Source organism: Nomascus leucogenys, chromosome 15, assembly GCF_006542625.1.
Source record: "Nomascus leucogenys isolate Asia chromosome 15, Asia_NLE_v1, whole genome shotgun sequence".
NCBI lineage: Eukaryota > Metazoa > Chordata > Mammalia > Primates > Hylobatidae > Nomascus > Nomascus leucogenys.
This window is the reverse complement of record NC_044395.1, coordinates 21,037,411-21,049,841: the sequence shown is the minus strand read 5'-3', so window position 1 is coordinate 21,049,841 and position 12,431 is coordinate 21,037,411. Positions and strand designations below refer to the sequence as shown.

Here is a 12,431-nt window from a genome sequence, read left to right as displayed (position 1 = left end):
ATGGAAAATATATATTTAAATAAAGGCAATACTGCACACCAAAGGTAAAACAAATACTTTTATTGCACATTTATAAAATCTGCATAGTTTTATCAATTTTTTTTCCCTTTCATGATTCCATTAATCTTTAAAATTTGGTTAAAACACAATATCCAATCAGAAGCCTTTTAAAAACGATCAACGGGAAGTATTTTTCTCTACATATACATATATATATAGTTTTGCATATGTATGCTGCTTTTTTCTTTCTTTCCTTTTTTTTTTTTTTTTTTGTACAAACCCACTCCCTTGGCCGGGCACAGTGGCTGACGCTTGTAATCCCAGCACTTTGGGAGGCCGAGGCGGGCGGATCACGAGGTCAGGAGATCGAGACCACGGTGAAACCCCGTCTCTACTAAAAATACAAAAACATTGGCCGGGTGTGGTGGCAGGCGCCTATAGTCCCAGCTACTCGGAGAGGCTGAGGCAGAAGAATGGCATGAACCCGGGAGGCGGAGCTTGCAGTGAGCCGAGACAGCGCCACTGCACTCCAGCCTGGGCGACAGAGCAAGACTCCGTCTCAAAAAAAAAAAAAAAAAACCCACTCCCTTACTTTTCAGGGCAAAAAAGAAGGCCGGATACGGTGGCTTGTCTGCAATCCCAGACTTTGGGAGGCTGACGCAGGCAGATCACTTGAGGCCAGAGTTAGAGATCAGCCTGGCCAATATGGTGAAACCCCATCTCTACTAAAAATACAAAAATTAGCCAGGTGTGGTGGTGCACGCCTGTAATTCCAGCTATTCGGGAGGCTGAGGCACGAGAATCACTTGAGCCCAGGAGACAGAGTTTGCAGTGAGCTGAGACTGCATCACTGAACACCAGCCTGGGCCACACAGTGAGACTGTCTCAGAAAAAAAAAAAAGCAAAAAAGAGGAGGTGGACCAAAATGGTCTTTGGGCCAGCAGTAGCCCTATTGACTGTTTTTGACAATTTTTAGGTATTTGAAAAATTTACCTAAATGCCTAATAACTATTAATGCATGATCTTCGGTCAAGTTACACAATGCTGTTCTGTCTAAAGTCCTTAATACTTTACTTTCTTTCACTGAGGACTGAGTATGAGGTTTTCTGGTTTACTTAAAGATAGAAAAGAAAGGAGAAAGACAGGTCTCTTTTGACTTTTCAACATCTCACTGCCATCTGACCTTATATTCTACCCACATGTAAAAGGGTGCAGTTCATCAGCAACCCATTTTGTCATCTCCTGGCAAGAGCCAGGCAAGGTTTATATTTCTAATCTCTTGTAGTTAAGAATTTTTAAATGTCAACTGTATTTGATAACATAACTAGTAGCTGTTCATCTGGTTCAGGTTCTCATGAATCATTCTTCTATTCTGCTGTCAAAAATATTTATGCCTGAAGGATAATTTTAAAAGTGGCAAGAGGCTTAGAAAAGCCTAAGCATTGTTGTAGGTACAAGGCATTTCAGGTCTTCTGGTGTAATTCAACACCTTAATACACTGCTTTCTGCCTTTTCTAGTGAAATAGCTTTTATGATTTTGTACCTAAAAAGTGCAATTTTATTTTCAATCCTTCTTTACCCATGCAGCATGGTTGGGGTCTGAATTGGAATCTTATGTGCCCACCTAATCCTTTTCCCAAGGTGAGCACTATGACAACGAACTCTGTGCAAGAGGCAGGCAGCCAGAAACCAGAATGGGCCTTGAACATGTGGGAGCTTATTTCACTGTCACAGTTGAAACTCCTTGAATTGACTCCATGACAGCTGCAAATCGGCTACATAGGTCATAAGGAGAATTGGGTCGAATAGTTGGAGGCTCCTTCAAGACGATGATTTCTGCAGAAGGATCTAGTAGTCTGGGTAGAAACTCCCCTAGGCACAGCTGCAGATTTTCTGTGGAGGGAAAACAGATGGTTACATATACAGCTAAACAGATTTCTGAGTAAAGGTGAACAAGCCTTCTATTAGCCCCTTACCTAACCTCAAAGGTCAAAGCATTATGCTGGCCAGCTACTAACAAATGATTATTCCTTCAGGCTAAACCAGGAGCAAAGGCAAATAAACCAAACTTTAGCTCACTGCTATATAACACCATATAATTACTTTATTATGAAATGGTCTTCTAACCAATTGTTTTCTTAAAATACAAGGATGTAGATATGATACTCTAACATAGATATGATGGTAATTATTTTCTTTCAAATGTTTACAATATATCAGTGTATACACATGGTTTTAAATCAGGGGTGTACAGTCTTTTGGCTTCCCTGGGCCACACATGAACCTCACTAACAATAGCTGATGAGGTTAAAAAAAAAAATTCATAATGTTTTAAGAAAGTTTAGAAATTTGTGTTGGGCTTCAGGTTGGACAAGCTTGGTCTAAATAAAAACTGAAGACAGTAAAGGGAAACACATGGCAACTAGCTATTACAGGATTTTTAAATAAATACTATCAACTTAAACATTTGAACAAGTCAATGGAATATATTTTTATATATATATATATATATATATATATATATATTTTTTTTTTTTTTTTTTTTTTTTTTTTTTGAGACAGTCTCACTCTGTCGCCCAGGCTGGAGTGCAGTGGTGCAATCTCGGCTCATTGCAAGCTCCGCCTCCCAGGTTCATGCCATTCTCCTGCCTCAGCCTCCCGAGTAGCTGGGACTACAGGCTTCCACCACCACGCCGGGCTAATTTTTTGTATTTTTAGTAGAGATGGGGTTTCACTGTGTGAGCCAGGATGGTCTCGATCTCCTGACCTCATGATCCGCCCACCTCAGCCTCCCAAAGTGCTGGGATTACAGGTGTGAGCCACTGCGCCCGGCCTTTTTTGTTTGTTTGTTTTTTAAAGATAGGGTTTCACTCCAAGCTGGTGTGCAGTGGTATGATCTTGGGTCACTGTAGCCTCGGCCTCCCATACTCAAGAAATCCTCTCACCTCAGGCTCCTGAGTAGCTAGGACTACAGGTGCACACCACTATACCCAGCTAAGTTTTCATTTTTTGTAGAGGCAGGGTCCTGCTATGTTGCCCAGGATGGTCTCGAACTCCTGGGCTCAAGTGAGCCACCCACTTCAGCCTCCCAAAGTGCTGGGATTACAGGTGTTAGCCACTGTGCCCAGCCCCATCAATACAATAACTTTATGTCAGTGAGAAGCTAACAAAGAGGATTCATATCAGAATATATAACAATTTTCCAAGTCTACTGAACTCACCTAAAAACAACCAGCTTTAGGTTCCCTCCTCAAGATGCTTTAAACAAGCAAGGATATTCCACTAATTAATCTTGAAATCATCATAGTTAATATGTTATATAACTTCAAGCCACAGAAAAAAATTCGTCAAGGCACCCCTCCCATAACCATACTCTGCATGATTTTTTTTTTTTTTTTTTGGATATGGAGTCTCATTCCGTGGCCCAGGCTGAATTGCACTGGTGCTATCTCGGCCCATTGCAAACTCCGCTGCCCAGATTCAAGCGATTCTCCTGCCTCAGCCTCTCGAGTAGCTGGGATTACAGGCGCCCACCACCACACCTAGCTAATTTTTTTATTTTTAGTAGAGATGTGGTTTTGCCTTGTTGGCCCGACTTGGTCTTGAACTCCTGGCCTCAGGTGATCCGCCCACCTCAGCCTCTCAAAGTGCTGGGATTACAGGAGTGAGCCACTGCGCCCAGCCAGATTTTTATTTTTAAACTATAAAAGAGTTCATCTTTTGGTACATGAGAGAGTAATGGAAGTCTGACATTCCTGGAGAGCAGTGACTTTTTCAAACCAGGCTTGTTGGTTGCCCATGGAGGTGATTTGGCAGTCACGGGGAGGCTAAAGGGAGGTTAAGAGTGGCAGAGGCCCAGGCTCCCTCCTCTTGTTTCAATAGAGCAGATCCATTTTTAATTTACTTATATGCTAGAAGGTTCCAATTCCTTAAAAAGGTTTGGCAACCAGTGCTATCAAGTGAGAACACTGCAATTTCTAGAATTCTCAAAACCTTAGAATATTATTAGCAAGAGCATATACCTGCAATATCTTGCCCAAGGTAAGAGCACCAATGGTTTCTCATGACCTCAATGGCATCCAGGTCATCCTTGGAAATGTCATTATTAATGATAAGGTGAATGCAGGGGATGATCAGTTCATTCATCACATTAATGCCCTCAGTTACAGAGTGATCATCATTTGTTTCAAAGAGAGAAGCTGCTTTGGCATTCAGCTCCTACAGATAAACGGTAGAATTAGGTGGGAAAAAGTCTGAAAAAGATAAATATCTCTTTAATAACAGTCTAAACAAGTGGTTCCCAAACTTTACTGAATATTGGATGTACTTAGGGATCTTTAAAAACTACTGATGCCCGGTTCCCACTTGTGATATGATGATTTAATTAGTGTTTAGATGACCGGGACATTGGGATTTTATGAAAGCTCCCAAAGTGATTCTAATGCAGCAAAGTTTATGACCCACTGGCCTAAACTTGTAAGTCAAGGTCATGCTTAACACCTGTTTCAACCAAAGACCTGTTCACTGGTTCTCTATCTCCTCTGAGCATCAGAATCACCTGCAGAAGACACACTGATGCCCAGGGCCCTTCCCAGGGATTCTGGTTTCAGTGTCTAGGGAGAGGCCTGAGCTTCACGACTGTCTGAAAGCTCCCTATATGATTCTGATGCACACTAGGGGTTGGGACTCAATAATGGAAAGAGTCTAAATCCCTATAATTGCATTACTTCAGAAGCTGAGTAGGATATTCAAAATGTCAATCTATTTGGTGATTTAAAATATAAAAACATGGCTCTAATAAAATTCAGATCCATCAAACTAACAAGATCCCTTTTCAGCTTCAAAGTGGCTCTGCCACACCTATAACTAATACAGATGTCAAAGCATAAAGCAGAAAATAAAGCTATTGAGTATATGTCATGACTTAATCTCACCCATTCGGTATGAACAAGGCCAAGGCAGTGGTAGAAATATTGGCCTGACTTCTGTGAAGGGCAAATTTGCTGGGTATTGGTGAAAACACACACAAGCCCACACTCTGAAGGCAGGCCACCCCTTTACAGTTCTCTGAAGGACACACATCACATAAACCCCTGGGGAGGCAAGGGGATGTAGGTCTGCCTTTCCATGTAGTTACACAGTGCAAATCAGGCCAGGAGAGAGTTAGTCTTCACTAGTATATGACAATGATGTTATCAGAACAGCAGGACCAATTCTTACAGTTCCTACCTTTATTTAAAAAAAATGGAGTGTCAGAAGTCACTACAACTTTAAGTCTACCAGCTTAAATGTGAACATGGAAAAAATGCTGCATTCCTTCCACACACATTTATTACATGCTTCCTACATGACAGGCACAGAGGAAATGGCTGAGTGAGAAAAGGATCTGTGCTCGAGGAATTTACAACCTAGTAGGGAAAGCAATGTGATAAAATCCGTAATGCAGGCATACATGAAGGGCACACAGAGGGATGACTGATTCTCATCTTAACTTCTATCAGTTATCATGAAGAAGAATGACATTCACTAAAAGTAACTGAAAAAAAAACACCTGTTCCAATGTAAAACTGTTCATGAGAATTGGGGGGGGAGGGAGGAATCTACAACCTACTGGAGATAGTCTGTTTTGAAAGCCATGTACTTTCCTGCCTTCAAGGAGCAGAGGTAAACAACAAAAAAAAACCTTAAGGCTTTACAAACAGTACAAACCAGAAGGCATTTTCTTCGGTATAAAGCAATCACAGATTCTTTGACCCCCCGGCGGGGCCCCTTCATCAGCAAGGCAGCATTGCTCTGGTAGGCATATACCAGGTAGGAAAGTGCCTCTTGGTACCTTAGAAAAATGGGAGACAAACAACAGCTGAGTGCTCTTTTACTAAAATCTAGGGCTCAGACCTCACTTCTCCCCATTTCAAGAATCTACTTGGCTGCAATTATGAACAAGTGAAGGGCCAAAGACCATAGCCAGTCTCAGCTCTTCTACAAATTGGCCTAGCCATCCAAAGCAAATATGAAACTTCCCTAGGCCTCAGTTTTTCCCATCTCTAAAACAAGGAATGCTCATTAGGGTCCATGTCAACTCAAAAATTCATTTTCTGAGTTCATCTTCATTGATCACAAAGACAGCCTGGCACAATATATCTCTCAGCTAATACATCTCATCATGTGAAGGATGAAAAACCATGTGTGATATTTAGAGCAAAAGCGAAGCACTGCAAGAGAAGAGGCACACTAGTGTATGGGACAAGGGAGGTTATGCATGGCTGTGACTCTTAGTATTCTCAGGTAGGCATCTACAGAGAACAGCATCCTGACTAATAATCTTGGTAAAATAAAAGGCCAACATACTTTCCTTTTTGATAGAGTTCTAGGCCTGTTAGGAGATACACAGACACTTTTCGGAACAAACTATAATCTTCATGCCACTTCTGAAAAAGAATGACGATTATTAATAATTATGATCATAATAAATTGTTAGTGTCCTTTCCATCTAAGTTTTAAATTCATTACAAATATTTACTGAGCACATCTGGCTAGCCACAAAAATAACAAACAAAACCTTTCAGATAAAAACCTACTCAATGTCTAAAATAAAAGTCTACCATTGACCTTAATTTTCAATGTTCTGTTGTTCCTTTCACTTGAGTAACAGAAGTATTTATTTCCTACGAGCTTTGGATTTTATCCTAATTTCTAACAGCTATGTCAAAGATATTCAGCTCTAGCTTAAGTGAATGACCTCTTTAGGACTGGTAAAACCATCCAGATGTTGAAAATACGGAAGCACACGGACATTTCTAGTCATACAGAGCAAGTTCAAGTTCAGTAAGTGTGGTGAATACACCTTGAGTGGTACATAACATTGTTTTACATAGGATGCAATTGAAAACATGTGTAGCTATGTATTTTAATGCATATTTTTAAAACTGTATCATTTAAAACAAACCAAAAGCATGATTGCAAGAATTTTACTGCCTAGGACAAGGCTAAAATAGGTATTTACGGGAAGTGAAGTGTTGACTCACTCTAATTGAAGAATGAAAATACAGAGACCTACTATTCTGAGGGCAAGAAAATATCATTTATCCATTCTTTACCAGGATTTTGGGGGGAAGGTGGGAGAACAAGTCAGTTTGTGATAGCACAAAATTGTTCATTTTGCCTCAGGTACCATTTACCTCAGGAATTAATATTTTTGCTCTATAGACTTGAAGGAAAGACTTTACCTTGTACTCTTCCATATTCATGTCATCTGGACCAATTTCCTTCAGTTTCGCTTGAGCCACCTTCATAATGCTGATTGATCTGTGTGGGACAAAGTTCAGAAAGCAATGAAAAGGCACAGGGCAAAACTTCCCCAACAGAAGAGTCGGTCTAGCCCAACCCAGACCCCAAAGAGGGATTCACCTGAATATTCTCTTCTCACCTTTCATCATAGCTAAGATTTTTATCTGCAAACTGTTCCAGAAGGGTTCGTTCTACTACCCTTTTGGGTGCTTCATTTTGGAAAAAGTAGACAAGGACATGCTGAAGTCGAGGATCACTGTGAGAGGTGGGGGTCTCTTTGGCAAGCTGATAGAGCCTGGAGTATTCTTCATGGAATGCCTATTAAGGGCAGAATCAATAGTTAGAAAATAGTGTGCTGTGGGCTTCTGCACACAGAAATTGATGCCTAGGAGCTAGGCAGTCTCTTGACTCTAAAAAGACTTCTAAAAAATTCTTATCGAGGAATTACAAAAACAACTATGGAATTTTGAAGTTTCTTGCATTTCATAAGGGATAAAACTCTTTTAGCATTCTGGCACCAAAAACATACTTTTTTTTTTTTTTTTTTTTTTGAGACAGAGTATCACTTTGTCACCCAGGCTGGACTGGAGTGACATGATCACAGCTCAATGCAGCCCTGAACTCCTGGGCTCAGGTGATCCTCCCACCTCAGCCTCCCAAGTAGCTGGGACTACAGGCATATACCACCATGCCCAGTTAATTTTTGTATTTTTGATAGAGATGGGGTTTCACCATGTTGCCCAGGCTGGTCTCGAACTCCTGAGCTCAAGCCATCCACCCACCTTGGCCTCCCAAAGTGCTGGGATTACAGGCATGATCCACTGCGCCCTGCCTACTGTACTCTTAAGAAATTCAGTTTTCTCATAAAGTTCTCAGAAAAACAAATATTTAGTTTTAATTGTTATAAAAGGCAGATCCTTGCATGTCAATGACTTAAACTTTAAGCATCTATACAAATGCAACTTTACTCACGTATTTTTAAAAACATGGCCTGCTTTGTTATGGCCTCAAAATTACAAAGGCACAATCTAACTCAGTGTTACTAACAGACAACTCCTAACAACGACAATGAAAAGCCCTCCAGGCTAGGTGTCACAGAGAACGTTACTGCTAGCCAAGGCTGGATTAGGGTCAAGAGAAGAGAAGTGAACAGCTTGTTCATCATTTGGTCAGGAAAGGGAGTTTCATATTTCACTTCACAGAAGACTTTTTTTTATTTTTTGGAGACAGGGTCTCACTGTCACCCAGACTGGAATGCAGTGGCACAGTCATGGTTCACTGCAGCTTTGAACACCTGGGGCTCAAGTGATCCTCATGCCTCAGCCTCCAAATTAGCTGGGACTACTGGTATGTGCTACCATGCCCAGCTAATTTAAAAAAAAAAAAAAATTCCTTAGTAGAGATGGAGGTCTCACTATGTTGACCAGGCTGGTTTTGAACTCCTGGCTTCAAGCAAGCCTCCCTCCTGGGCCTCCCAAAGTGCTAAATTACAGGGGTGAGCCACTGTGCCCAGTCCTTTTTTTTTTTTTTTTAAGAGATGGGATCTCGTTATGTTGCCCAGGCTGGGGTGTGGTAGTGCAATCACAGTACATTTCAGCCTCCAACTCCTGAGCTCAAGTGAGCCTCTACTTCAGCTTCCTGAGTAGCTGGGACTACATGCACACACCACCACACCCAGCCTTAATCCCATTTTTTCCCTTCTTATAGAATTATTTCCCCAATATTATGATGCCTGTATTGTAAGAATTAGAATTTTAAAAACAGAGATACCTTAATCAGCCCTGCTTCAGACCCATCTCGGTCAAAGGTCTGACGGGCTTTAGCTATGGCCAGGATGACCCCTTGCATGGCAGGGCTCAGCATCACCTACCACAAGGGGGCACAAAACACAGAGAGAAAGGAGAGAAGAAAGGTTCAGCAGAAGACTGTATGAAAGCAGGCTGAACAGAGTGCTAAAGGGCAGCAGAGCAGTGTGCTCTTTGGCCAGCATGTATTGCAAGCTGAGTTTCACACACCCATCCCTATGTGCACCCACCGCCTCTGTCCTTCTATATAATGTCAACACCCTGCCCAAGACAAGCTATTCCTACACTATATGTTCTAATTTAGTAGGATGAAGAAAGATTTATGCCTAAAAATATCTCCCAATATGGCACTGCTGAAGAATTAAGTTAAATTATAGTTCTCAGAGGGGAAGTGTCTAAGGTCAGAATTCCAATTTAGTTCTGTACTTTAGGTGTGTATCTTAAACACACAAATACTTTAGAGTTTTACTAGGATGAACAGTACATTTAAAATAGTCTGGAAACTAGCGACTATACAAATATGACTCCATAAAGTGAAAACTTTTCAAGGATTTTTTTTTGGGGGCGGGGGAGACAGAGTCTCGCTCTGTCGCCCAGGCTGGAGTGCAATGGCACGATCTCAGCTAACTGCAACCTCCGCCTTCCAGGTTCAAGCAGTTCTCCTGCCTCAGCCTCCCAAGTAGTGGGATTATAGGTGTACGCCACCATGCCCAGCTAATTTTTGTATTTTTAGTAGAGACAGGTTTCACCATGTTGGCCAGGCTGGTCTTGAACTCCCGACCTCAGGTGATACACCCACCTTGGCCTCCCAAAAGGCTGGGATTACAGGCGTGAGCCTCTGTGCCCAGCCTGATGTCAATGATTTTTTTTTTTTTTAAATACTCCACAGAAAAAAAGTAGAAATCTGAGAGAGACAGAATTCATTATTGTTTATGTGCAGTGCAACTGAAGAGGAGACAGACAACAAATAACTTGGGATTCTACAGCTTCTTCCTAAAGCTTTAGAATTAAAAATAACTTCAATCCACATTTGTTTAGCTCACTGGACAACTGAAAAATTTATATCTGGAGGTAAAACAATGGACTAATATCCAAAAAAAAGATTCCCTACTTTAAATTAGAAGGCAATCTTTTGTCCATAATACCAAAAAGGGAACTTAATTTTACTTTTCTGAGCAATCTAGACTCTGCAGTGGCCCCATTAAGTATAAGCCTGGGTAGATATACATATGCTGGGAGCGCTATACAATAGAAACATGGCTATCTTTTAAATAATGGTAACTAAGGTCAAAACCAAATAGGCTTTCTTGACAATCATTTTTTGCAATGAGAAAATATCAGCTATTAGCAGATACCTTAATATAGTCACAAGAGAAGGAAATATAAGACTGACAACAAACAACTATATCCTGCACTCATCTCTGTACCTCCTCATCATATCCATCTGCATCAGATCTAACCAGAATCCTTCCCACACTGGGAATCTCGACTTCAGAGACCTCAGAATTAGGCTGGGCAGTAGACTCTGCATCATTAGCCTTTGGGGGCTGTTCTGACTGCTCTGCAAGGTTTGTTTCCTGGGGCATGGGCTTCTTGGGTTCAGCTTCTTTAAGCTGTGGCAGCAGAGTGGGGAAAAAGAGTAAGAAAAAACAGGAGAAATAAAAAGGGGTTGGTTAAATGCAGCAGAGACACAGAATAATAGAAATGTGAGAAAACTGACCATTGCTGCTGAAAGCCCGGCTCTCCTGAATTTGGGCTTCCCAGTCACTCACCTTACTCAGCGCCGCTTCTACACCGCTCTTCTCATAGGCACGGGCTGTGTTTGCAATAGCCTGGGCAGTTTGCTCCTTTACAATCACAGCATGCTCAGATGACAAGCAGCGAACCCCATGAGAAGAGGCTACTGAAGGCTCTGATAAAGAATTGTACAAAGGTCTTAGCATCTAATGATAAATAGTCTAGAACGCTCAGATAAAAAGCAAGCAGAATGTATACAGTTTAATATATAACCCTGTTAACATAGCTTTCTACAAAGCCTATGCAGATTTTCACTAGAAATTAGTAACTATAAGAAATGGCTAATTCAGCAAGAACTCTATTGATAAAGTCTGTAAACTTTGAACCCACAGATAAGTCTGTAAAATTTAATGCACTCCCAACTTTGTCATATCTCTATCCATTAAGAAAGCTTTCTACAAACAAGTATCTTTTAGGAAGATCACCTTTGGAGAATGGTTTTCATAAAGTCTACCTACTAATCCTATCACAGTTTCTCCCATAACCTGGGAAATAAGCAAAACTATATACACAGTGAAGGTCACAGGTAGTTAGTCTTTCTGATACTGCTTCTGTTCATCAGAAATCACATTCTAATGCCACAATTCATTCCATCAGGTTGTACCTGGCATACCAACTGTATATGAAATATACTGTGAAGACTGCGGCATCACCTAGCCAGCTGAAGGGTATAGGGCTGGCTAGGGGAGTACAGCATGAGATGTTACTGGATCACTGGCATAAATGCCTTCTCAGGTACCTTGTGATGTAGAGAAGTCCTGTGATGAGGAGTTGGTGGAGGACTCCATTTGAGGGATTTTGCAAGACTGCTCTTCTTCCCACTCCTCTACTTCCTGCTCAAACCGCCAGTTATCCTCCTGAATGTAATGCTTGAGTTCCACAGATAGGGCTTCCACTTCTGACATTTGATCTGATTCATTTGGGACTGCCTCTGAGGAAAAGCAAAGATAGAGTTAAAAGGTCACAAGGAGCCAAAGCATCCTTTTTAGAAAAGAAGAAAGCAGGGTATTTCATCTTTATCTTACTTCTAACTAAAAATACATACACATAGAATCCATCAGAAATGCAGGCTGAGTATCTCATCCAAAATGCTTGGGACTAGAAGTGTTTTGGACTTCAAATTTTTTTCAGATTTTAGAAAATCTGCACCATTACAGTTGAGCATCCCAAATCCTAAAATCTAACATCTGAAATTCAAAATGCTCCAGTGAGCATTCCCTTTCAGCATCATGTAATGAAAAAGGTTCATAAAGTTTTGTGGAATTTGGAGAATTTGGGATTTTGGATATTCACATGTGGGATGCTCAACCTGTATGGACAATGTAAGGGCAACAATTGATAACAGTGCCTGACATTTAGTAGGCACTCATTAAACATCTGCTAAGTGAATGAATAATACAGAGTTAAAGATAGGGAAAGTGGGCCGGGTGCAGTGGCTCACGCCTGTAATCCCAGCACTTTGGGAGGCCAAGGTAGGCAGATCACTTGAGGCAGGAGTTCAAGACCAGCCTGGCTAACATGGTGAAACCCTGTCTCTACTAA

General features: G+C 41.2%; 1 protein-coding gene across 8 annotated transcripts in view; it reads right to left on the bottom strand.

The window, feature by feature from the left end:
- Window positions 1–1,540: 1,540 nt before the first annotated feature.
- The window catches only part of USP28 (ubiquitin specific peptidase 28), a 79,117-nt gene continuing 68,226 nt past the window's right edge, over window positions 1,541–12,431 (bottom strand). For 4 of the 8 annotated variants that reach the window (XM_030829307.1, XM_030829308.1, XM_030829306.1 and 1 more), the window contains 10 exons: window positions 11,629–11,820; window positions 10,865–11,004; window positions 10,520–10,705; window positions 9,058–9,153; window positions 7,427–7,605; window positions 7,227–7,305; window positions 6,349–6,428; window positions 5,710–5,833; window positions 4,023–4,218; window positions 1,541–1,893 (listed from right to left, as the gene is read on the bottom strand). In XM_030829307.1, coding sequence (XP_030685167.1) covers window positions 1,718–1,893; window positions 4,023–4,218; window positions 5,710–5,833; window positions 6,349–6,428; window positions 7,227–7,305; window positions 7,427–7,605; window positions 9,058–9,153; window positions 10,520–10,705; window positions 10,865–11,004; window positions 11,629–11,820 — 1,448 coding nt within the window. In that variant the 3' untranslated portion in view covers window positions 1,541–1,717. Of the gene's footprint in view, window positions 1,894–4,022; window positions 4,219–5,709; window positions 5,834–6,348; window positions 6,429–7,226; window positions 7,306–7,426; window positions 7,606–9,057; window positions 9,154–10,519; window positions 10,706–10,864; window positions 11,005–11,628; window positions 11,821–12,431 lie in introns of those variants that run through there. The other 4 variants (XM_030829311.1, XM_030829309.1, XM_030829310.1 and 1 more) reach the window with 3 other exon arrangements.